The sequence below is a fragment of the Monodelphis domestica genome, chromosome 4 (genome assembly GCF_027887165.1).
Source record: "Monodelphis domestica isolate mMonDom1 chromosome 4, mMonDom1.pri, whole genome shotgun sequence".
NCBI lineage: Eukaryota > Metazoa > Chordata > Mammalia > Didelphimorphia > Didelphidae > Monodelphis > Monodelphis domestica.
This window is the reverse complement of record NC_077230.1, coordinates 341,085,151-341,112,791: the sequence shown is the minus strand read 5'-3', so window position 1 is coordinate 341,112,791 and position 27,641 is coordinate 341,085,151. Positions and strand designations below refer to the sequence as shown.

Below are 27,641 nucleotides of genomic sequence, written 5' to 3'. Positions count from 1 at the left end.
CTCACAAGTGACTTGAAGGTGCAGTTTGGGCACGCAATCTTGAAAAGTTTCACCAATGCTGGCTTATAGGTGCTCCTTTGAGAAGCAAAGAAAAGAGTTGGGAGATTGGGTTCTATCATAAGCCAAGCTGCAAGAAATATTTCATGGGTCATTTGGAATTCAATATAAATGTACTTCAGTATTAAAGTATTTGCAAAAAGACTATTGTGGAAATCACAGCAGCTTCTGCACTCTCAGCAGTTGCTGAGAAAGAAATTGTAGAAAAATTCCACAAGCAACTTGATGAAACTCTTCAAATCACATCTACATACACTCTGCTATTTGATGATAGTGATGATGATTAGTGAAAAGGTGAATATAGGGAGAAAAAATTGGGAAAATAATGTTATGGGGGGAAAATGAGGGATCAGAAAATTAATGGTTACCCAGAAGCTTCAGGCTTCTGTATCATGGATATTTTATTTGAAAAAAGAATAAGTAGGCAATAAGTATAGAAAGCACTGAGTGGTTCCACAAAGGATGAAATACATTGTATTTTAATGGACAGGAAAAGACTTGGTTGCTGTGGCAGTTATCTGTGAGTCAGCTGTATACAACCAGACCAGCTCAGCAGAGTTAAGATCAGAACTTGCAAAAAGACCAGAAGAGAGAATTAATAGTGAAAACATGCATTGCATATAATTAAAATTATTTAACTCTGATTTACATAAACAAGTAATTGAAATTTTTTAAATGGGAAATGAACCATAGAAATGATTTTGACATACACTAATAATTTCATCCAAAAGTTTAACTAGTGTTAATTGCCACAACAAGGAGAACAAAAGATCCCAGAATGCATCTTAATCAGCAAACATCTGACTTAACTTGCCAGACAGAATGAGAGAGTTGCTTAAGGCAGTTCCAATTTAGAATAAAACTTCATCTATATTATCTTATGAAGAAGGATGATGGACAGTTATGAGCAGTATTTGTCTCATAAAGCAGAAGGGAATAGAGGGCAAAACCAGTTTAAAGAAAGCTTGGCAAAATATCTGGTTAAGCAAAATCATCCTAAGGGCATTCAAGGATGAAAATGGAAGGAGGTCTACAAACAGAAGAAAAATGAAAAGTTTGCCAAAATCATTTTAACAATATCCTTTTCCATAAGGATAATACAATGACCACATTTGGACCCTAACATCACAATCCCTAAGGAACTTATAGAGGAGGTAGAAGTAGTGCTGAAGAGAACAGGCAGGAAAAAGCAGTCGGATTGAATCAAGATAGAAAGGACATTTGTGCCTGAAGCAATGAAGAATAAGGGCATTGGGGGACTAATAAATGGGGTACCTTAAGGAGGTGAAGATGGAAAAAGTACAGAAGAAAATCTTGGGGCTTATGAATTCCCTCCGGAAAAGTGGACCAAGAAAATAAACAGTATCTGGCTGACTCTTGCTTACTCTCCCACCTATCCAGGAATCTTTATGAGAGTTATCTATTCATGTATCTTTGATGGCTACCTGACTTTGTTTAGTATCCTCAATGGGAGTATCAGTGAGCTTTTGCATAAATTTTTTTTGTGCTCCTTTTACCTAATATTTAACAATAAACTACATCTTTACCAATTCACAATTAATTGAAAAACATAGCAAAGATACCATTGTCCTTATTGTTTATTGACCAGGAAAAAGCATGTTTTGATTGGCTAGAACAGAATTCTACAGTATGCTTTAAAAAAACCCCATCCATGCTTTAAAATCATATAGTATTCCTAGGAAGATACAAGAACAAAAATTATATTATTCATTGACCTCCTGATAATAAACTTCAGACAAGGCATAAAATAGAGAGATGTATGTTTGACAAAGTTTTTTTCCTACTGTGATTACAGAGACCCAGTGAAGTTGAGGAGGCATTCCCTGTAGATGATGAAGTCCTCCAGATAACTCCTTTGTAGATGACATTGAGCTGATTGCATCAGGACATACAACATTGTAGAGCCTCCTAGAAAAGAAATTTGACCTCTCCATCCACACAGAGAAGAACAAGTAGATAAAGAAAGTCTGTTGCTCAGATTTCCACATACATTTGGATGGACACTTTATAGTGCTTGTCCAGTCATATATGTATCTGGACAGGCAGTATAGATGGACCCTGAGCTGGGCTGTTTGGGGAAAATTGCAAGGCTCTTTTACAGACCTCAAACTTCCTGTGAAAGATGAAAGCTTTTTTTGTCCTGATGATAACATATTAGGGGTGTTGCTCAGTGGCAGCAACAAACAGAAGATTTCCTAATGAGTAAAGAGTATCACACAGAGAAGGCAGTGGAAAGGCATGCACTTGGTATGAATAGTCTGCTACACACAACCAATGAGGAACCAGAAGAAGAATAGGTATCAACTATACGATGGAGGGATGGTGTGACGGTGGGCCAATTATCTGGCTAGAAAGAGAAATGTAAGGTAGGAGGCCAGAATGTTCCACTAGTGCCCTCTGTTGCTGGGAGCAAGTGGATTCTTACCTCTGACAGTTATTAGCTGTGTGACTGGGAAAGTCCCTTGTCTCTGACCCTCAGTTGTGATAACACTCGTACCATCTAACTCACAGAGCTGTTAGGAAGATCAGATTATATCACAGACATGAAGGCACTTTACAAACCTTCAGGGCTACATATATCAGCTATGATTCTAAAAGTTCCTGCCTCAGATCTGATGTTGGCAGCAGCACAATGAAATTGAATATGTTCTTCCCATTTATTTTTCATTGAAATCTCTGTAGGAGATCTCAGTACTATTTGCTGCAGGCAGATATTTCCTATTCTTTTCAAATATGGGAAACTCTGGAAGAATGTATTAATGCAAGAAGAATAAAATGCCTTTGGTCAGTTTGAGAAGGGCCAGTGCAGATTTTGTGAGATCATTACAGCAATGCTATGGGTTTAATGATTTGTTGCAATTTACAGAACTGAGCTATTCTCTCTATGGGTGCTCAATAAATAAATATTTATTTTATAGAAATATATTTTATAAAAATAAAAAACTTCACCTACTGACTGGCAAGTCATTGCCACCTACCACACTGCCCTATCAAAATAGCTCCATTAGCTATCATAAAATGTAAAAGCTAGAAGTGATCTTAAAATATAAATTATCAGAACTAGAAGGACCCTTAGGGATCAGCTAGTTCAATTCCCTCTTTTTACAGATGAGAAAACTGAAGTACAGAGCCCAAGGTAAGTCCCTTAAGGCCTTTTTCAACTGTACCATGCTATCTTATAGCAAGGTTCTCCTCCTGCTTAACTCATTTCTGTAAATACCAGTGCTTCATCCTATTTGGGGCTGGTGAATAAGCACATGTTTATGTCAGCCAGGGTAAAAAAATCAGTGCTTGAGACCACACCACATGATAAATATGTAAATATCGGTATGATAAATATAAAGGTGATCTCATCCTTCAAGTCACAATTCAAATGCACCTACTTTATTTATCTTTTCCATGATCCATCCTCCATTCAAGCAAGTGAATTCTGTTGAACTTATAATAGTATTTGTACCATATTTTAAGGTTTGCAAAACACCATTCTAATAATACCTATTAGAATATATTATTATTATATGTCTATGAAATCTCATTTGATCATGGAACTTTATATACTAAAGTCCTTCTCTAATGCTTCATGAACACATTTTAATAGAGCTTTATAGTGTATAGACTCAGATCCTGAATTTTCAAAAGCTTTTTCAGTGGGACAAAAGTTCAGCAGGTCCAACTAAATTATAAATGTTATTAAAGACATGAAGGGCATAGTCTGTGCCTTTTGTCTGAGGACCAGCTTACCAAGAGCAGAAAGGCTCATACTCAACAGGTTGGTCACCAGGTAACAATTTTTTTCAACCATAACAACTCACTAAAAAAGCAGAATTGCTATATGCATCAGTAAAGGGAATACTTCTCAACAGTGAGATCACAAATCGCTAATATATGAGAGCATGGCACATTTTTATAGTGATTTTCAATCACAGAGTGGCATTTCAAATAATAATGTTGGAGGGGATGTGGCAAAATTGGGACACTAATGCATTACTGGTGAAGTTATGAAGGGATCCAACCATTCAGGAAGGCAATTTGGAATTATTCCCAAAGGGCATTAAAAGAATGCAGACCTTTTTAATCTAGCAATACCACTACTAGGTTTGTATCCCAAAGAGATAAAAAAAAATGGGAAAGGACCTGCTTGTACAATAATATTCATAGCTGTGCTTTTTGTGGTGGCAAAGAATTGGAAACTAAACAGATGTCCCTCAATTGGGAAATGGCTGAACAAATTGTGGTATATGATGTTGATGGAATACTATTGTGCTATAAGGAATGATGAACTGGATGATTTCAGAAAGAGCTGGAAAGATCTACATGAACTGATGCAGGGCAAAATAAGCAGAACCAGGAAAACATTGTACACAGTAACAGCAATGTTGTGGAATGATCAACTGAGGCTTAGCTACTCTCAGCGATACAGTGATCCAGGACAATTTTGAAGGACTTATGACAAAGAATACTATCCACCTACAGAGAAAGAACTGTTGAAGTAGAAATACAAATGAAAACATGATTTCTCACTTGTTTATTTGGGTATAATGATTTGGAGTTTTGGTTTTATAAGATTATTTTTGTACAAAAATGAATACTACGAAAATATGTTTTGAATGAAAATACATTTGTAACCCAGTGGAATTGCTTGTCAACTCTGGGAGAGGGGAAGGAGAGAACATGTAACTTTGGAAAACTTATGTGGAAATTTATTATTGGAATAAAATTAAGATAAAATCTGAAAAAAAAAGTGGTTTCCACCATATAATATAGACTTGCTACTTGACCCTGGGGATCCCTTTTCCTCTAAGGGGTCCTTAAATCTGACTTATAAACTTGGACTGGGCTTAGTCCTTAAGGAATTTGACCTCTGAAGAGAGGAATGGGACTCATTTTCTTTTATTTTTTTGGCAGCCATCCTTGGGGAGGTAGGATAGGAAAAAGTAGAGGCCAAGAGATCACCTACATTCTGCTGCATCATCCTAAAGCACTAAGCTCATCATTGTTGAGACAGAATACCCATGGATCACAAGTGACCTAAAGTCCAGTAGATAAGGCAAAGAAGCTCACATTTGCCACCATTACGCATACATGGTTTCATTTGATTCTTATAACATCTACAATGTTGATAATGCAAGTGATATTATCCCTGTTCTGCAGATGAGAAAGCTGAAACTTCAGGGGTTATGACATGCCCAGATTGCCACATCTTGAGGGAGGTGGAGCCTTGAACTCTAGCCTACAGACTCCTTGTCTGGTGTGGTATCCACTACAACACACTTTTTTGGTATTGGACTTCAAAAAACTAGTCTGTTCTCCAGGTTTGGTGTGATGGAGATTTGGAAACAAGAAACTTTGTACTGAAATATATTTGTCTAGAAATACGTGTACCCAGAAAAGAGATTAAACTAGTTGTACTTGGCTCTAGAGGTCAGGATTAGAATAGTTAGAAGAGAGCGGAAGATTTCAGTTCAAAGTCAGGAAAAACTTCTGAGCAGTCCAGAAGTGTAATGAACTACTTCGAGTTGTCCATACCAGGCCCTTCCATCTTAGAATCAATACTGAATATTGTTCCAAGGCAGAAGAGCAGTAAGGGCTAGGCAATGGGGGTTAAGTGACTTGCCTGGAATCACACAGCTAGGAGGTGTCTGAGATGAGATTTTTAACCCAGGACCTCATATCTGTAGGTCTGGCTGTCAATCCACTGAGATAACTAGTTACCACTCCACCTACATTGATTTTAAAGTACTTTATATAGGCCTTTTATGAACTACATTATACTAATAATTGTATTTTTTCATGTGCCTGTCTTTGTATACTAGATTTCAAGATCCATAAGAATGAGAATCATATATTATTTATCTAGTAGTGCTATTATTTTGTAAACTCTTACATGTGATATTGTAAAATTAAGTTTTATTTTCAATTCCAAATTCTTTCCTTCTCACTTATTCCTCCCCCACCCATCAAAAATATAAGAAAAACAAAACCTGTTACAAATATGCAGTCAAGCAAAGCAAACTCCCAAATTACCCATTCCCCTTCTCCAAAAAAAAAAAAAGAAAAGAAAGACATCACTTCAGCTTTACTCTGAATCTAACACTAATCTTTCTAGAGGTGACTAGTCTATTTTATCATGAGTCCTTTGGAATTGTGGTTGGCCATTATGTTGATTAAAATTTCTAAGTCATTCAAAGTTGTTTATTTTTACAATGTTGTTATATAAATTATTCTCTTGGTTCTGTTTATCTCACTCTTCATCAGTTCATATACATCTTCTCAGGTTTTCCTAAAGCCATTCCTCTCATCATTTCTTATAACACAATAGTATTCCATCACATTTATACACATAATTTGTTCAGTCATTTGCCAATTTTTGACCCCTCAGTTTCCAGTCTTTGCCACCATAAAAAGAACTACTATAAATATTGTTGCATATATGAACCTTTTTCTTATTTCTTTTATCTCTTTGAGAGATAGACCTATTAGCAATATCACTGGGTCAAAGGCAGTATGCAATTTAATAGTTTTTTTTGGGCATGGTTCAAAATTGCTTGCTAAAATGGCTGGATCGGGGACAATTGGGTGACTCAGTGGATTGAGAGTCAGACTTAGAGATGGGAGGTCCTCGGTTCAAATCTGACCTCAAACACTTCTCAGCTGTGTGACCCTGGGCAAGTCACTTAACCCCCATTGCCTAGCCCTTACTGCTCTTCTGCCTTGGAACCAGTACACAGTATTGATTCCAAGCGGAAGATAAGAGTTTTCAAAACAAATCCATTATTAATTAATTAATTAATTATTGAAATGGCTGGATCATTTCACAATTCCAACAACTAATTCACATGCCTATTTTCCTATAGCCCTTTCAGCATTTGTCATTTTCCTATTTTTGTCAGCTTCATCAATCTGATAGGTGTGCAATGGTGCCCCAGAATTGTTTTAATTTGCATTTCTCTAGCTTTTAGTGGTTTAAAGCATTTTTATATGACTACTAATAGCTCATGTTTCTTCCTCTGAAAATTGCCTATTCATTTCCTTTGACAACTCATCATTTGGGGAACCATGTAATCTTTTAAAGAGGTATCATGGTGGAGATAAAATCTCTTCAGATTTAAAATAATCATAGGGGTACTGTCTTGTACTATTTTAGGAAGTTCAGGGGTCTGATAACCCACACTCTATCTGAGTCAAGTAGAAAATAAGTTAACTTGGGGCATTCATTTTTTCTTTCTTTTCCAAGCATACAGTACAGAACCTTATGTGTATAATTATTCAATCAATGAATAAACATTTATCAAATACCTACCATGTGCCAGGTGCTATGCTAAGCTCTGAGAATTAGAAAAAAAATTTTAAAGAGGCAAAAGATAGTCCCTGTCCTCAAGGAATTTATAATTCAATGGGGAAGCAACATGCAAATAAATATATACAGAATAAATAATTAACTAAGGGAAGGTACTAGAATTAAAAGAGGTTAGGGAAGATTTTCTATAGAAGATGGGATTTTTGTTGGGACTTAAAGGAAGCCAAGGAGATCTATAGTTAGAATGGAGAAGGGAGAACTTTCCAAGCATGAATGATAATCAGAAAAAAATAATGAGATCTGAGAGACAGAGTGTCTTGTTTGTGGAACAGCCAGGAAGCCAGTGTCACTGGATCAAAGGTATGTAGTGGGAAGCAAAGTGTAAAAAGACCAGAAAGGTAGGAGGGGACTGGATTAGGATGGGCTTTGATTATTGAATTGAATTATAAAGGGAACTCAGAGACCTGATTGTCTGGCTCTTCACTAAGCCTCCATAGCATACTCAACAAATAGTCATGCAGCCTTTTCATGAAGACGTACAGTGAAAGGAAACCCATCACTTCTTAAGGCTACCCAATTTAGTTTTATATGGCTGTAATCATTAGGAAGCTTTGCTGTGTGTCAAACCTAAATTGCTTCTCTTTCAGAGCTGTTTTCTCACTGGACTGGAACACCCATCACACCTTTTGGCCTAGGGTTACCCCTGCTGTGTAGAATGGCAGGAATCATCAGAGAACCCCACCATAGAGGCCGCAGACAATGGCCACCAAATATTAGACTGCCTTTCGTATCTCTTCTTTGGTCTCCTTAACACCATGCAGGGCCCTCTGCATAGAACAAAACTCAACAGATGTTTGTTGACATTTTGATAGTAGTTGATATGTCAAAGAACCAATCATTTGATCTTCTTCTCTTCCCCTGTTGTAATCAGCTGTGGGAACTGTGCCTTGCCGACAGCCATCAAATACATCCTGTTTGACACGGTCACACGTAGAAATCAGGGATTGCAAAGCACCCCCAGGAAGGATGGAATCACCCACTCAGCCCCCTCTGTGTGGATTCTCTCACTAACATCCCTTATTATTGGAATTGTTCCCCAGGAGAAAATAGATGAGAGCAAAATGCCTGCAAGGTTGGAATCAATGTTCCACTCTACCCCTCTAGAATATTGCCAAAAGATCATACTTACAAAATTAAACCTAAAGATTCTTATGTACCCACTTAGGTGGGATCCCCCTTTTCTAGGTTTAAAACCTCTAACAAAACTTCATTTAGATTCTTCATCCCCACTACAAGCCAGGGATGATAGGTATATTAATTAACCTTCAGGCAGAGACTGGTACGTTATACTTCACTGATTTGCTAACTAAAGCCTGGGCAATCTGTCTTGGAAACCTTAGTGAAATATTAGAAAAATGAAAGCCCGATATCTGAAAAATACCTGAAACTGGGTTATGTTTCTTTTACCCCTTGACCCCTCAACTTGGCAACAGTTTTTTTGTTGATTATCTCCTAAGAAATCCTGATTGATTATATATTTGATTAAAAGTAATGAATGATTTTTCTTAGCTTAACCACATGTCTGAACCTTACAGGTTAATGAGAACTGACCTCTGGATACCCTGCTGTGATGAAAAAAACATTTATCAGAACTTCACATTTGTTGTTATAATCTATAGAAACATAGTATGTAGGATAATCATAGGTTGATTGATTAAATGATATGTTAAAAGTTAATGTATGACTTATCCAGTTATGTAAGGAAACATGTATTTTGAAAAATGAAGCTGTGTACCAAGTATCTGTGTAACCACTAAGGGTATAAAAATAAAGCCAAGCCAGCAAAAGGCAGAGCAGTTCCTTGTGATGCCTGACTGCAGACTGAAAGTTTTAACTGTCTACCCATCATTTATGCCAATGTTGCCCCACCTCCAAGGACCCCCATTCCCCATGGGAGGGCTGAACCCAAAACCCCATGGCAGTGCCTCAAAATTGGCACCTACCCACCATTTAAACCAGAACCTTGAGGCTGATTTAGCTTCTTCAAATTTGATACTCCTTGTGCATTATGGTTAGCAGAAGCCTACATCCTGTTCCTCAAAAGTCCTGATTCATACCTGGAGCAAAACCACCATCTCTTTGTTTCTTCTTCCTATGTTCTCAGTCCTGCCCTTCTCAGCCAAAATCTCTCCACACCCTATCCTATTCTGCCTCCCTCTCCCTGTGCCCTCTGGAACTTTCCTGTTAGTAACCAACTCCCCGTCTCTCACATTCCTTCCATCTTCTGATGCTCTTTGAAACCCACCCAGCTTTCTCTGGAACACATCTCTTAGAACCATTTCTAAGGGTGCTTACTTCTTCTCTTAACCCCTTTTGATACATAGGACCAACAGCAAGTACATGCCTTGACTGGGCTATTTACCTGCAAGTATTCCACAGCCATGTTCATGAACTTCAAAACACTTCTCATCATCTTTTATCGTTCTGTCTCTGACTCTTTTGACTCCCAACCTGTTTTGTCTTCAGTATAACTTCTAAACTCTCCATCTCTTTTTTAGGACATTACTCTGCATTCATAACCTCCCCCTTTACTATATCAATCTTACTGCACTGACCACCCTGCACGCTTCAGCCCTGTGACACTGGCCTCCTTTGCCATTCTAGGAACAAGATCTCTCTCATCTTTGGGCATCTTCTCTGGCTATCCCCCATGCCTGGAATGCTCTCCCTCCTCGTCTCCACCTCCTGGCTTCCTTCTAGTCCCATCTAAAATTCCATCTTCTACAGGAAGCCTGTCCCAGCCCCCTTTTTAATTCTTGTGCCTTACTTCAGCCAGTTATTTCTTATTTATAATGTAGCGACAGGCATTTTGTACATGGCACATAGTGGCAATTAATAAATCCTGACACTCTGACGGTACTCTTTCCTTCCCAATTAAACCATGTAGTGAATCACTTCAAATCCACAATAGCCCTATGCTTTAATCCTGTGCCTGCTTGTCCTTACCACAGACAATGATTTGCCAAACCTCATCCTTGGGTTACAGCAGTCAACCTCCTCCTCTGACCTTACTCATGTGCTGCTGAATGAAACCATGATGATTAGGCCAGCCACAAGTTTGTTACGTAAACTGAACTCTCCTTGCAGTCAGTCATTCAACAAACATTTGTTAGGAGCTTTGTGCTGAGGAGATAAAGACAAAAACAAAACAATAGTCCCTGCTCTCAAAGACCGTGAATTCTATTAGGGGAGACAAAACAGAAATAATCAAGTATATGCAAGATGTGAGATATATATATATATGTATGTGTGTGTGTGTATATATATATATATATATATATATATACACACACATATAAAATACACATGCGTGTGTGCACACACACACACACAAAATTAGCTGAGGGGACTGGGAAAGTCCTCCTGCAGAGGGCAGGATTTGTGCTGAGTCTAAAGGAAACCAACAAAAAACTAAACATCAAAGGGAAGGGGGCAAAGCACTAAGTTTGAGGGAATGTAACTAAAAGGCTTGAAGATGGGAGGTGTAGTGTCATGGTTAAGGAACTACAAAGAGGTATTGAAGTAGGAGTCAGGTTATGAAAAGCATTAAATATCTTACAGGCAGCTAGGTGTTGAAGTAAATAAAGTGCTAGTCAGGAATATCTAGAATTTACATCTAGCCTCAGACACTTATTAGCTGTGTGACCCTGAGCAAGTCATCTAACGTCTGTCTACCTCATTTGCCTTGTCTGTAAAATTAGAACAATAACAGTACCTGCCTCTAAGGATCATTGTGAAAATCAAATGAGAAAATATTTGTAAATGGCTTTGCAAACTGTAATGCTTTCTATAAATTCTAGTTATAGTTTGTTGTTATTGAGGCACTGGAGCTCTTTGAGCTGGATTAGGAGCCTGGTAGGAAGAGGACTCCTGGACAGGCCTACACTTTAGAAAAATCACTTTGGCAGCTAAATGGAAGAGGAACTGGAATAAGGGGCTTTTTGAGGCTTGGAGACTGTAGTTAGAAGACTACTACAATAGGCCTTCTAAGGCCTGAACTAGGATTGTGGAGAGAAGGAGACACATAGAAGATTCTTTTCCCCATCTCTCTTCATGGTCCCATTCACCACAGGGGCTATTCTAAACATTTTTTCTCTTCTCCTCAGCCCTTTTATAGTAACTCCTCCCTGCATTTTCTCCATTGAGTACCTTGATTCATACTCTAGCAAAAAAATTAAGGCCTTTTACCTTATAAGACTATGTATGCACTTCGTCTTTTCTCTTCCTCCATATCTCATTGTGATTCAGACTTCTTCCACTAACTCCTACTTCATTCCTGCCTCACATAGGAGGTGACCCTCTTTTTTGCCAAGTCAAGTCTTTCAAAACACTATTCCTTAATTCTATCCCCTCCCATCTTTTCCAAAAGATTGTCCCCCTTATCATTCCCACCCCCTCTCTAATCTTCAGTCTCTTCCTATCTATTGACTTTCCCTGCTGACTACAAATATACCCATAGTTTCCATAGCCTTAAAAAACTTTCATTTCATCTGACCATCTCAAAAGACTATTGTGCTCTCTTCTTTGCTAAACTCCTTGAGATAGCTATCTATACTTCCATTCTGTCCTTTCTCTAAACACTTTAAAATCTACTCTTCAAAAATCTAGCATGCACAAGTGCTAAGAAGAAGTAGACCCTAAGGTTCACATCATTTCTACTGCCAACAATAGTCGGTTATCCTTGTTGATAAGAATTAGGTCCAGAAATTGTTTTCTCTCACTGGTACCTTTTGAAGAATGAAATTATAATGATAAACCACCAAATTTTTAGCTGCTCTGATTTTTGTCAGAGCAAGAGCTCCAACAGATACTTGGAAGTCTTTCATCACTTACAAACTCTGCTTTCTTACCAGGTTAATGATCTGTTTATCCTTATCTACCACTTCTTTCTGTCCAAGGAGGATGTGGCTTACTCCATTGAGAATGTTTCTTCCTCCTCCTTTAAATTCTACAATATATTCCACTGTACTTCCTTTTTTAGGAATATTTCTTGACAATATATTCTTCTTTCCTCCATTTCCATCCTGTTAACTTTTTTTTAATAAAGAGATATCCTTCCAAAAGCCTATATTATAACCAAATACTGTACAGACAGGTCTCACTGATAGTACATATTACATTCGCCATCTTACAGTATGACCTCTAGTTTATGTTGTCTTTCTCTTTCTTTATGCTCTCTCTTTATGCATTCCTGTATAGATTTCTGAAGATTGAGGTTTTTATTGTTGGTTCCGTTCCTGCTTTTTAAATTTTTGGTTCTCTCTACTGCTATTCTTCCTCTAATCATGGCTACTTTAATATCTTGCTTAGTGCATATACATACTTAGCTTTCTCCCTTTCCCTTTTCAGTTTAAAGCTCTTTTAATTAGACTTACAAAGCTCAAGAAAATATATTCTTAACAGTCCCAGTTAGAAGCATTCCATCCCTGATGAGGAGTCCTTCATTCCTATAACATAAGCTGCAGTTTTAGAAAGTCACATCCTTATCTCAGATATGATCTTCTTAACTAGCAATATTCACTTTCCAGATATGCCTTCTCTTCTGAAACTCCTATTTTGTGATGGAGAACAGTAAGGAAATATCCCCTGTGCTTCTGAGTTCTTTAGATTCTTGCTTAGAATCTGGCATCTTTGTATAACATTAAATACCTATATACAGATATATGTGCATATAAACGTTTGTTGGATTACTCCTTCCTTTGGTTCATCTGTGTTATATTGATAAATTACAATCTCCATTAAGAATTCAGTGCAGATGTGCAGGGTTGTAAACTTTTTTGTGTAGAATGTTTATCTTATAAGTAGTTCTAGATATAGAAAAATAATTTGAAGAATAAAGCATTTTAAAAGTACCTTCTGTTTTCTTTTACAAAAAAAGTGCTTTGAAATTTTATTTTCCTGGAAAACTTAAGTAGAGACCAGATGATTATTGACCAAACAGACTGATTGATTATTTGTCACAGATGTGGTAGAGAAGATATTAGTTGGGTTTAAATTTGGAATTTTGTGACCCTTAATTTCTCTTCTAACTTTGAGATTCTGTAATTCTGTGTCTAAGATCACATAGCCCAATAAGGAGTAGTCTCAGAACTTGAACCCTTATCATATGATTCTAACCAGTTTTCTTGAAGCCTTTCCAAGTTACCCAGGAGAGATAGTCATCTATTCTTTTTGTAAAAGACTCAGAGATAAGGGGCAGCTGGGTGGCTCAGTGGATTTGACAGCCAGACCTATGACCCTGGGCAAGTTACTTGACCCCCACTGCCTAGCCCTTACCACTCTTCTGCCTTAGAACCAATACACAGTAGTGATTCTAAGATGGAAGGTAAGGGTTTTAAAAAATAAAAAACTCAGAGATGACTTATGTAGGTAACCTAGTCAAATGCTTAATTATCATCCCTAATAGTCAAGAATTTGGGGGTGGGGCAGGGGGCACTTCATTTTAAACCCATTTATTCTTTTTTAGTCTCCTATTAAACAAGGATCAAGTTTTTATAAAATTAAAAACCTCCTATAAATTTGGATAATCCTACTTTAACCTTCATTTTATTTAACAGTTAAGCAACCACTGTCCCTTCTCACATTCCTTTCTTCACTTTGATACCTTCAAAAGCACAAAGACTCTTAGATCTAGGGGGGCCTTCCAGCAGAGGTCCCTAGATTTAGAGCTGAAAGGAACATTAGGGGTCAAGACCTAACTCCATCATTTTTCAAATCAGGAAATTGAAGCTTAGAGAGGTTAAAGGACTTCCCTAAATTGACATAGTAAGTAGCAGAGCCAGAATACCATCCAAAGTTCTCTAAATTCAAATACTGCACAAAATGTTAGTGCATTTTTGTGCTGGAAGACATCTCAGGTCATTTTTTACTAAATACAAAACTGAGTCCCATGATTGGGTAGTGGATTATTGCCTAATATCACACAATGAGTCAGTAGCAGAGCTGAACTTAAACCCAGCTCTCCCATCTCCTAGCCTAGTGTTTCTCCTGCTATGCTACATTGCTACCCCCATTCCTTCCCTGAAATCTTTCCACCTTCACTTTCATTTCTTTGAAAACAGTGCCTTTTTAGAAGTAGCACAGAACTAGAAACCAATTAGATGCCAAATCAATTGGGAACTGACTAAACAAATTGTGGTACATGAGCATGATAGAATTGCTTTATATTAGGATCCCATCAACCATCCAAGCAGACCAGGTAGCTATGTGCTTTCCTCAGCTGCCCTCCTATTTGGGTATTGAAGTGCCTGAATAAAAAAAAAATGTTGGGCCCTAAACTGGGTGGACAAGTCCTCTGAACAGGATCTGAACAAAAATGTGAGGGTACCAGAAAAGTTATTATTTATTTTAACAGAATTATATTGTCATAGGTTCTGGTTGAATGTTTGTTTTTCCAAAGAAAGATACTAGTTTCTGATTCATATTCAGCTTGTTGTCAACTATAACCCTCATGTATTATTTTGCTATGTAATCTTATACTTGTTCCTACGTACTCTCTTCTAGTCCTCTATTTATGATGCTGCTTTTCTGGACTGCTGTATAAACTTTTCCATTTGTCCTGATTGAATCCCATGCAATTTGTAGGACTATGTTTCTAAAGCATTTGCAAATGCATTTGTCTTTTCCATGGGATCAGTAAACTTCCCTAATTTAGTTTAATCTGCTAATTTAAGAATATTTTCAATTCTTCAACTATGTCATCTGAAAGACTTGCAATAAATTCTATCCTTGGATTGATCCCAGTAGAATAATATTCTATATATTCCCTCCAAGGTTGACTTAATTGTTATTAACTCCCATTGGAGTCTAGCTGATCCCCTACATTTCAGCACTTTGTATTGGTGATTATAATCCAACTGTTTTGATGTCACTTTCATCCTCCCAGTCATTCAAGCTCAAAATCCCAGAATCATCTTTGATTTTTTTCCTTCTCCCCCATCCTTCACAACCAGTTAGTTTCCAAGTCCCTGTTTTCTACCTCTGCAATATTTCTCTATTCCCTTCTCTCTTTTCACACAGCCTTGACCATACTTCAGAACCTCATTACCTCTTAACTAGATTATTTTAATAATCTCTCCACTGGTCTTCCTGCCTTTGTGTAGTCTTTTCCCTCTCTTCTCCATCCTTCATAGTGCTGCCAAAGTAGCCTTTACACAAGTCTAATTACACCATTTCTCAGAAACCTTCAGTAACTTTCTCAGAATTGATTTATACTGAATTAAACACCAGCACCTCCATTTAAGGCCTCTAGTAACCTAGCTCCAATATACCCTTCCAGCCTTTCTTCAGAAGTGATCTTTGTCTTGCCAAGGCAAACCCTCCTATATACAGTTCAGCAAATGCACAAGTGATCCCATCCCATTCCAGCTTGGCTTCTCCAGGAAATTTCTCTTTCTATCGTCCCCAATGTCTCACTAATCTGGAATTGCTCGTGGGTTACTACTTTTCTGCTACCTGCAAACATGCCCATGTCTTTTCCTCAGGAAACCCTCACTTAATCTGTCCATCCCTACTATCTATCAACTTTTATCTTTTTGATGCCTCTTTTTCATGGCTAAACTTCTTGAGTAGGAGGTCTACAATACATACCTCTACTTCCTCTCCTTCTATTTGTCTAAATCCTCTGCAGTCACTGTCTTCATCATTCAACTGAAACTGTTCTCTCCAAAGTTACCAGTGATCTCTTCATTGCCAAATATAACAGTCTTGAATTAACCCTCATCCTTCTTGACTTCTCTGTAGCTTTTGACGGTGTCATTCACTCTCTTGTCCTTGTTACTCTTTTCTCTCCAGGTTTTTGAGACATACATTACATTCTTAGTTCTTACCTGTCTGGTAACTCGTTCTCAGTTTTATTGCTGAATCTTCATACAGATCACATTTTCTAAAAATGAATATCCTCCAGACTTTATCCAAGGTACTCTTCTCCCTCTATGATATTTTGTTTGGTGGTTTCATTAGCTCCCATTGATATAATTATCTTTTCTGTTGATGATTCTCAGATCTATTTATCTGGGCCTGACCTCCAGGGTTGCATCTCCAATTGCCTATTGGGCATCTTGAACGGAATGTCCCGTAGACACTAAACATGTCCAAAACTGAGCTCTTTATTAAATTAAAAAAAAAACAACCTTTCCTGCTAACTGTCTAGAGCACCATCATCCTCCCAGCCACCTCAGGCTCACAACCTCGGTGTCATATCAGCTCCCTTTATCTTTACCCCTTCATATCCAGTCTATTACAAAGTCCTATCTACTCTACCTTCTCAACACTGTCATTTGTTTTTATCTTTGTGTCCTTTGCACAGATTTAGTACTTGATGCATATTTGTTGAATTAAGTAACCATTTCTCTCTTTGCTCAGATTAAAATGTAATGTTTCTGAAAGTTTGTGAAGAGAAGCAGATTTTGATACTATGAGTGAAAATAGATGAGTACTTGAAACTTCAAATTAACATGCAAAATAAATTTGAAATCCCTGCTATCCTTCCTTAAATGAACTCTCTACGTTAGTCAGATAGATTGGTCTCCTAATGCTTCCCTCCCAGCCTCAACCGCACAGAACCATTCCTTTCTTACTCTGTTCCTCCTCCCAGGAATGTCTTCTTTTCTCCTCCCTATCTAAACTTTACCTGTCTCTTAATGTCCAACCTCAATCTGCTACCACTCTGAAGCTTCCCTTTGTCTGCCTCCATCCACCATACCTTCTTGCGGACTCTCAGGGCACTCGTGTATATGTTTCACCTTTACTCTGTATTGCCTTGTAACGTATTCATCTTTTTATGTGTGCACTGGAGAATCTTAGTGCTTGAAGGAACCTTAAAGGGCCTGCTTCCTACCCGCCAGTACAGAGTCCCTTTCTTCGGCTGGTTTGTCATCTATTCCAGAGTAGGCCAGGCATCAGCAGTCAGCTGAGATGCATCCGAGAGGAGAGCACCACTTCAGTCCTCCAGACTGGTCTTTCAGGCTGTAGGAACTCCCTGGCTCTAGTTGCTAGAAAGAGTTGGACAAGATTCCTTTAGAGGTCCCTCCCAGCTCATAAGATTCTATGACTCTCATTCCTCTGACCGGGCTGCAGTTGGAACTCTTTGTTCTTGCAGGGAAAGGGCTGGCTCCTGACTGAGATGCCAGATGCCCTTCCAGAAGCTCAGCCAGTCAGCAACTTACTCTGCTTATCTGCCCAAGGCGGCAGCTACTCCAAGCTAAGCACTGTACTGAGTGTGGGGTTAGAAAGAAAGGCAGAACATGGCCCCTGCCCTCAAGGAGTAGATATCCCAATGGGAGAGACATTCAAATATCTAGATACATAAAAGACATCTGGGGGGGAATGAAGCAATTAGAAGGGAAAGGCGTTAGAAGCAGGAGAGAGCCTGGGAAATGCCTCCAGAGTTTTGAGAACTTAAAAAGCTGAGGTGAGGGGCCTCAGCATTCTAGGCAAGGTTAGCCAATGGGAAGATGGATGGGGATAAGAGATGGAGGTCAGAGATGGAAGGTCATGTTTGATGAACTGCAATAGACCCTCGTTTTTGAAGCCTTGAAGCTTTGCTTCCCTCTTACCAAACTCCCAATTCTTACCTGTTCTGTGTCCCCACAGCTGTCTTTTTCCCTTCATTGACTGCCTCCCAAAGCTGGATTTTGCTGCCCTCTGCTGACTGATTTTTAAAAACAACCAGGGGCATTCAAATGAATTCTTAATTTATTAAATGCCTACTATATACTATGTACCTGTTCCTTTGTTGGGCTTTGGGGAAACAAAGATCAAAGAAATGATAGTCTCTTCCTTGCAAGAGCTTACAGTCTAAAAGATGATGAAAGACATATAATAATGATTCATTCAACAAAACATTTATGCACTTAGCAAATATAAAAATAATAGTAATAATGAGGAATTATATGACACTTTAAGGTTTGAAAAATACTGTATGAATATTATCTCATTTGATCTTCACAATAGTCCTGTGAGGGGTGGTAGTATCATAAGAAAGCTTCAGCAGGCAGAAATTAGTTGATGTGTCCAGGATCACACAGGTGGGAAATATCTGGCCATATTTGAACTCAGCTTTTCCTGACTCCAATGTTTTATCTACTTCATCACTGATTTTTCCTTTTTTATGAACTGTCATGTAGGACAAAATTGAAAACTGTGCTAAAACTGAGAGTACATTCATCCGTCATTTCTTCTATAGAGATGAGTGACCCATCATTTTGTCACAAATTAAAATTGAACTTGTTCTCCTTCAGATCTGCCCTGTGTGCTTTTTAGAGGTGGGCCAATTGATTGTTTGATTATTTGAACTAATATTTTCCCAGATTTCCATGTTAAGCTGACTTGTCTATAAATACTAAGGTCAGCTCTCAATCTCATTTGCACATCTGGGCTGTGATGATAGCTTAACTCTCATTTCTGCCCTTTTCTTATTTCTCTTGACTCCCAGCCAGTTTTTCCTTCATACCACTGTCCACAGAAACTTACTGATCCACAGGCCTCATCATTTCCCTCCCCAAAGGATTAAATATGAGCTCCTGAGCAGTTTTCAAGGCCCTTCCTACTCTGGACCAACCCTGCCTTTCTGGCCTCATCTCACTCTCCTTCACTTACTACATTCTTTTTTAACTCAGCTGCTACACAGAACCCTGCTCCTTTCTGACCTTGTACCTCTGCCTATGCTGGCCCATATGCTTGTGGTGGATTTCCCTTTGATTTCTCAACCTCCTTGAATTTTCTGCTTGAAATATTTTCTTTCCCCATAGATCCAGTTTGGGTACAACCTCCTCCAGGAAGTCTTCCCTTTTTTTTTCTTTTTTCAACTGGAAATAAACAAATGAAATAAAGTACTAGTGAATCCAATTTTTAAAAAAGAAACAGAATCAAATTAACAGTATCAAAAATGAAAAGAGTGATCTCACCTCCAATGAAGAGGAAATTAAGGCAATTGTTAAGAGATATTTTGCTCAATTATATGGCAATGAATATGACAATCTAGGTGAAATGGGTAAATATTTGCTAAAATATAAATTGCCTAGATTAACAAAAGAGGAAATAGAATATTTAAATAATCCCATCTCAACTGAGAATAATCTCTTTCTCTTTTCTTGAATCTCTTATAGTACTTTTGGCTATTTTGCTGTTACCACAATTCTGATCTTATTCTGATTTATTTTTTAGCTAATTATCTCTACTAAATTATAAACTCTTGAAGTATGCCATTTTTCATATTTGTATAGCCAACTCAAGCTATACGCATGGTAGACACATAGTAAATGCTCGTTACCTATAGTGAAAGAGACCTGACTATGGAGTCCAAAGATAGAGCTTTAAATCTTAGTTCTTACTAGATTTGTGAGCAGCATAATTTTAATCACCAAAGTACATCTATTATTTGTTCAATTTTTTAAAAAGAGGCCCAACATCTGTCTTTTTTCCCAGACTTCAAGGCTTTCTCTTATCCTTGATGATCCCTCAAAAAAATGACTGTAAAATTTCTCCCCTTGGTTGTAGGTCACTAGACTGTGTCCTGTTCTGATATATGTTGGAGCTTTTCTTTTGGCCCTCCCTACTCATCTCAGTTTCCTTCCCCTTGACTTTTCATTCTCTCCTTGTGAGCAGGACTTATTCTCATAAGCCATTCATATTTATCCTTTCTGCAGAGGCAGAAGTGAAAAAGAGATTAAATGCCTTTGCCTTTTCAAGGACTTCTCTATTATTAGCTTTTCCTTCCTGTCCATGAGGGGTGGAACAACATGTTTACTTTATCTTTCTCTGTAGTATTGCATATGTGAAAAATACCCCTTGATTCTTGAGATTTGCTTCTCCTTTCCAATGTCAGCTTTTCTAATTTTCATAGAATTTAAAACTAAAAGAGATCTTACAGGGCATCTAGTGCAGTACCCTCATTTTACAGATGAGGAAACTGAAGCTCAGAAAAGGAAAGTGATTTGCCCTAACTTAACCTTGGGATACTTCTCCACCCTCATTTCTGCCTATGAGAATCCTAGAGTTAGATTGTTAAAGCTAGAAGGCAATCAGAAATATGATCCAAACCCATTATTTTGTAGGGAAAAAAATAAGGCCCAGAAATTATTTACCCAAAGTCACAAAGTAGAATATATATCTTCTTCCACCAAGTCTAGTACTCTTCCCACCGAGTTGCACCATTTTACAAATCTTAGACTTGTCAATAGACTCAAAAATCACTCAGGCTAAGATAATCCACATCCTCCTGCTATGTACAGCCTCTCTGCCAAAGGGTCATCCAGCCTCTTCTTGAACACTCTTCTAGTAACTGGAAATTTACTATCTTATTAGAATCACACTGCTTCCTGAGCCTTCTCCTCCAATCAGAAATTATCTTTCCTTCCTTGGAACTTTCATAATATTCTGTTCTTCTCTGGTGTACTTTAACAATCCATTTTCATTAGTTATTTGTATTCTTGTCTTCTCTCTCCCACCAAATGTTAAGTTCACTAAGGGCAGAGTTAAGTCTTAGAACCTTATTTAGTTTTGCATCTCCCTCTTTATGTGACACAGTGAAGTGCTTCTTAATAACTGTTTATTAAATTTACACTTGAAGTGAATTTTAAAGGTTCAAATCAGTCATGAATAAAATGATTCAAAAATATACAAAACAAATTATAATGGTCCTTTTCTCCTTATTAAAACACTTAAAATGCAACATTTGAATCTAGATCCTCTAAATTGAAATCTTTTGCTCTTCCCATTATATACTATCTTTAGATATTTTATTACTCAAGTGACACAGGTGGAATGCTTTGTTTCAACAAAGATTTCTTTAAATTGTTGATAAGGCAACACAAGAAATATCCAATGAAATTGCACGTTGGCTGCGGGAAGAGTAGGTGGAGGGGAGGGAGGGAAATAATGTGATTATTGTAACCAAGGAATAATGTTCTAAATTTACTAAATAAACTTATTCAAATGGAAAAAAAATAAAGACAAAAAATAAAATAAAATAAATTATTGATAAGGGAGTCAGAGAATTTTTTGTTATAGTTCATTTAAATAACAATCAAAAAAGAAAAGCCTACTACTGGTAGTTATATTATTGAGTTTCTCTGTTTAAGAAATTGCTGGCAAAATATTTTTTAGCTTTCATTATTGTACAATATCAGTATCTTTTTTGCCCTCAAAATTATAGTTTATGCAGCAGTTAGGTAGCACAGTAGATGGAGAGCCAGTCCTGGGTTCAAATGTTGCCTAAGACATTTCTTAGCTATGTGACCCCAGGCAAGTAAATCACTTAATCCCCATTGCCTAACCCTTACCACTCTTCGGTCTTGGAACTGATATTTAGTATAGATTTTAAGACAGAAGGCAAGAGTTTAAAAATAAAATACAATTGTTTACTATCTGATGAATAGGTTGTATTTTAAAACTCCTGTATAAAATCGTTTTAAATTTGGGAAAAGGTGATAGTCTCCAAACTCCATGGAATAGGCTACCTTATGGGACAGTTAGTGGAATAGTAAGTAGTTAGATAGAACAAGGAGCCTAGAATTTTAAAGACCTGAATTCAAAAGGTCCACATTGTATGACCCTGAGCAAATCACTTTATCTTTGATTGCCTCAGTTCTCTTGACTATACAAGGAGGGTGTTGAAGGTCAGTTGTGAAGATCAAATGAGATAGTATTTGTAAATGGACTTATCACAATGCCTGGTACATATTAAATGCTATATAAATTCTTCCCCCCTCCTGTCCCCTTCCCTTATGAGGTATTAAGGCACACAGCCACTTGTCAGGGCTGTTGTAAAGAGGAGTCATGCTTCAGATGGGAGTTTTGCCAGATCACCTTGAAGGCCCTCTGGGGTTCAGTGATGCTGTGGTTAGGAAGAGATACTACTGAGTCAGCTTAGTGCCGTAGATAAGAGGGATGGCCTGGAATCAGGGAAACATGGGCTCAAATTCTGCATCTCTCCTATCCTGGCTGGGCGACTGTGGACAAGTCACTTCACCCCCCTGTAATAACCTCTCCCTTATTATACCCCAGAACGCCCCCTTAACCCCCTAAGACAAAAATCACAGAGGGACAGTTGAGCTGCGGTGGTGCTGGGAAATTCTAGACCAGGAGTTCCCTAAAATTCTGAAGTTACGTGACCTAACCAGAACTGAGAAGCAGACAGGCTTCTTCTCTTTGGGGATGTTTTTCAAGCAGAGGTCAGATCGGTTAATGACCATTGGTCAGGAATTTTGCAAAAAGGATTCCTGCTTCAAGGAGGCCTGAGTGAGATGGCCTCAGAGTTCCCTTTCATTTCTGAGAGGACCCCTGAGATGGCCATGAAATCCCTTTCCCTCTAGAACAATAGAAGGCGCTTAGTGAGGGGATCACCGTATCTTTAATATGTAGTTGGTTAATTCTAAATCTCTTCTTTGGTTTTTCTGCCACAGGGAATACACTGAGTAACCTGATTATGATTTTACCTCCAATCTATGGTGCCATTCAGACAGTCAGAGATGGACTGGAAAAGCGGTACATAGCTTCCTATTTGGCTCTTACAGGTATGTCTGGAACTTCCCATGAAATGACCATCTGCAAGATTCAGTAATCCCTCTCTTGTTTTTTCTTTGGTCAAAGTAAATGGTTTAGAGCTACAAGGTGGCTCAGTGTATTGAGATGCAGACCCAGAGACTGGAGGGTCCTGGGTTCAAATTCAGCCTCAGACATTTCCTACTGAGGAGACCCTGGGGAAGTCACTTAACCCCCATTGCCTAATCCTTACCACTGTATTGATTCTAAGACAGAAGGTAAAGGTTTTATTGGGGTTTTTAAGTGAATGGTCACACTTTGGCACTGGGAGGCTATTAAGAAAAATTAAGGCTCACATTTTCATGTGTCTAAATGCAAACTCTGATGTGGATTTCTGGGTATGGTTGGTTTTTAGGTTCATTTTTTTTAAGTAGATGGATACCTGTATTCTGAGGTGCTTTCTAAAGTAGCAAAATGAAATGTTTCTGGCCTTCAATCCCTGACCTAGCACAACATGAGTTTAGAAGAATGTGAATAAGTTTCTTTATGCAGATTTACAGAATCTCTCTTGAGAAGCCTTCAGTCACTACCAAATACCATTCCAGATCTGAAACTGTGGCATACATTCAAATAAACAAGGAGATAAAAATCTCAAAAGGAGTTGGATCAGGACAGGACATTTTTTCCTAGCTATTGTCACTTTCAATCTTCCTCTTTCTTTTGGATTCAGCATATAATCATATTCTTTAAGCTGGAAGAGGCTCAAGGACATCAGTTAACAAACATAAACCTGATGACTGCTGGGAAGTACAATGACTGAAATCACCCTTAGAAAATAGCATCTGCACATATAAATGAATACAAGTAGGCACATAAATACAGGATGAGGCGGGTGAGGACAAAGGCTAAAGGAAGGTCTCGGGATGGGAGGGGTACAGCATATGAACTGACCTCTGAAGGGGGAGTTTTGGTGATGAGGGAATGAATTCCAGACATGTAAAGACCTGGAGATGGAAAATGGAATGATGACTAAAAGCAAGAAGTGGATGAAGGGGAAAAGTGTATAATCAGCCTGGAAAGGTACTCTGGAGCCAGATGGGGAAATGTCAAGGGGGGGGGCGGGGGGAGTTGATAATTTATCCTAAATGTCAAAGGGAACCACTGTAGCTTTTTGATATGAAAAAAGACATGGTCAGACCTGTGGCTAAGGAATGCCACTTCAGCAGCAGAAGAATGTAAAGGTGAGGAAGAGAGACTATGGACAGAGCAAACAATGAGGAGACTATTGCAGTAATCCAATCTGATTCAAAAAAGGAACTCCAATCTACAACATCCCCCCCCCCCCAAAGCAACCATCTAAACTTCATTTGTAGACTTCCAGTTACTGTCAACTAATTATCTCCTCAGGCAGCCTATTATTAGCATGTTTTCCCTTATATTGAGCCAAATTTTACCTCTTTGATATTTGGTAGTCAAGAATTAAGTTGGAATCTCAGCTCTGCCACTAACTGGCTATGTGACCATGAGAAAATTATTTGGTAATATTCGCAGCTTGAATTAGTTTATCTCTAATGAGATAATGTATATTAGGTGGTTTGTAAACTTTAAAGTACAGTATGAATGCCAGCTATTATTGTTAACTATCTCTTGTACTTCCCAAATCTAGCACATTATATTCTGAAGCTTCATCCTCATGTTGTCTGATTCTGTGATCTTGTTTATTTTTTATTTTAAGGATTGCAATTTCTTTTGACTGTTATCGACAGCCCACATGAGTTGCTGAGACTAGAAATAATTCCTGACTAGGTTTGGTGGCCAGGCTTCTGGTGATAAATCTTTTTGAATTGATCCAGTCTGTTCCTTAGCCAGGACACTCACATTCCATTACTGGACAGCTCTTTCAGATATTTTCCTACCTCCTTAAGCCACAGCTCCTTCTTCCTACACTGTTAACTAAGAGCCTTGATTCATATCTCACTGTCATTCCCTGAGATTTCTCCCTCTTTTCCCCCTTCTCACAACATTCAGTTTCTTTCTCTACTATCTGATCCTTCACTGCTCTTTTACAAAGAGACCTTTCTCTTTGCCAAAAGGAGCCCCTCCACATGCCCAGGTGATCCCATTCTATACCATCTTCTCCCAAAGATTGCCCTTACTATAATTCCTACTCTCTCACTAATCTCCAGTTGCTCCCTGTGTCCTGGATGCCTCCCTACTGCTTATAAACATGATCATGTCTCTCCTTCCTTAAGAAATTTTCATTTGATCTGTCTGTCCCTTCTATTTGTCATTTAATATCTCTCTTCCTATGCTGGCAAAACTCATTGAGGAGGTCATCTACAGTAGGTATCTCCATGACCTCCATGTCTCATTCTCTTAACTTTTTGCAGCATGGCTTCTGATCTCATTCTTCAACTGAAATTACTCTCCTTAGTTACTAATGATCTCTTAATTAGAGATGTAATGTAATGGCCTTTTCATATTCATCATCCTCTTGACCTCTCTGCAGCCATTAACATTGTGAGTCATACTCTTCTTGATACTCTTCTCTCTAAGTTTTCATGACACCATTCTCTCCTGAGTCTCCTACCTTTCCATCCACCCCTTTACCGTCTCCTTTGATGGGTCTTCATGTCATGCCTGCTAAAGCGGTGGTCCTTCCAGAGCTCTGTGCTAGTCTGGATGCTCTTCTCTTTTCCCTCTATACTATTTCACTTAGTGCTTCCATCAGCTCCCATGGTTTCAAGTAACTGCAGATGATTCTCAGATTTTCTTGTCTATTCCTAGCCTCTCTCCTGATTTCCATTCTCTAATCTCTTGTAGACATCTTGAATTGGATATCATATAGACATCTTAAGCTCAATATGTTAAAACATACATTTATTATTTTTTGCCCAAATTCTCCCTCCTTTCTAACTTTCCTCTGATGTCCAAAGTACCACCATCCTCCCAGTTACCCAGATTTACAAGCTGCATGTCATCTTTTACTCCTCAAGTTCTCTTGCCACCCCCACTTCATCCCATATCCTATTACTAGTTAAATCCCATTGTGTCTACCTTTGCAACATTCCTCCAATATGACCCCTTTTCTCTTCTGACCTGCCACCAGCCGGGAGCAGGCTGTGATCATCTCAGATCTGGAATGTTGCAATAGCTTGCTAGTTGGTGTCTTGTTTAAGTCTCTTCATCAATCCATCCTCCACTTAGTTATCAGATTGGTCTTCCAGAAATGCAGGTCTGACCATATCCTCGCTTTGTTCAATAAATCCCAATGTCTCACTATTAACTCCAGGATCAGATATAAAATCCTATTTAGCTTTCAAAGCCCTTTATAGCCTGGGTGCTTCTCACCTTTCCAGTCTTTTTATACTTTACTCCCTATACTATATAATCCTGTGACACTGGCCTCAGTGACTGATACTTCATCTCCTGACTCCAAGAGTTCACTGACAGATTTACAGGACTGCCATGACCTTCTACATCTTGGCTTCTCTGAGTTCTTCAAACCTCAGCTGAGGTTTCTTCTAGAAAAAGTCTTTCCCAGGCCTCCTTAATCTTAATGCCTTCTTTCTGAGCTATCAAGTTCAAAGCATTTATTGAGTAGAGTTTGGATAAACAGCCCTAAAGTCATATAAGTGGTTCTTTATAGTTATGGTCTTCTTTTGAATATTTTGAAGACTTGTTTTGGATAAGTAACCTCTTATTTTCCCCAAGCTGCTTGAAAGTCAACAGATTCAGGCTCCAGTCTCTGCTGTCTCACCATGTGGATGTGTAGAACTTCCTTTCCCTGGATCAATTCTCTGAGAAAATAAGGAGATTGTATGAGACGACATCTAACACCCCTTCCACTTCTAACATACTTTGTTCCATGTTATGATTTTCTTTGATCTAGGATCCCTTCCAGCTTTAAAATTCTGTAAAATCAATATCATTTCTAACTCCAGTTCCAACATCCTTTCAGTGAATAAATGAAATTGACAACCAGAAATATAAACTAAGCTGTAAAATAGATGAAACAAATCTAAAAAGCAAAAGAAACATAGCAAAAGTTCAGTGCTTCTGCATAATTCAGAATCAAAGCAAGAAGGCAGGAAAGGGATATAAGAACAAAGACAAAGTAATTTACTGAATAATGAGACCCTTGAAAATTCTTTAAATGGAGATTTAATTGATTGATTTCTATGTGATAGTACCTGCAGTGAGCCACTGTCTTGACTGAATCAGACTAATATAAGACTAATCAGAAATGATCTGCAAGTGCTAGGCCCTGCTGTCCAGAGAAGATGTTGAAGAAGCTTTAGTACAGAGCATAAAAGACTAATAACCTTTTAAATTACAGTAATTACTGTTAGTAATGAAAGAAACATAAAATCAATGTGCCGTGATGGCAAGGGCCTTCTGAAATAGTTTGTGAAGCTTTCTTCCTAACTTATTTTCTTTATTATCTAGTTTTGACCACTGGACACCGAATTAGTAAAAAAACAGTTCACTCATTCAGCACCCTAAGGGGGATACGAGGAGAAATAATTAGAAAATCATATTTGCTACAACAGACCTTAGAGATAGCTCACTTGATCACAGAATCGCAGTATTTTCAGTCTCTATTCTAATTTGTACTTGGGGAAAAAATGGTGAAATCTGCAACTAATTTGTCTTTGGCTCCTAATGCTGACACTACTACGAACTGATCCAGGAATACTATTTAGGAAACTGATGGAAAGAG

At 38.1% G+C, this 27,641-nt stretch overlaps 1 protein-coding gene across 2 annotated transcripts in view; it reads left to right on the top strand.

Annotated features, from left to right (window-relative positions):
• ACER3 (alkaline ceramidase 3) overlaps positions 1-27,641 on the top strand; it is a 208,853-nt gene that overhangs the window by 75,633 nt on the left and 105,579 nt on the right. For both annotated transcript variants that reach the window (XM_001377978.4, XM_007490915.3), the window contains exon 2: positions 22,840-22,950. In XM_001377978.4, coding sequence (XP_001378015.1) covers positions 22,840-22,950 — 111 coding nt within the window. The remainder of the gene's footprint in view (positions 1-22,839; positions 22,951-27,641) is intronic.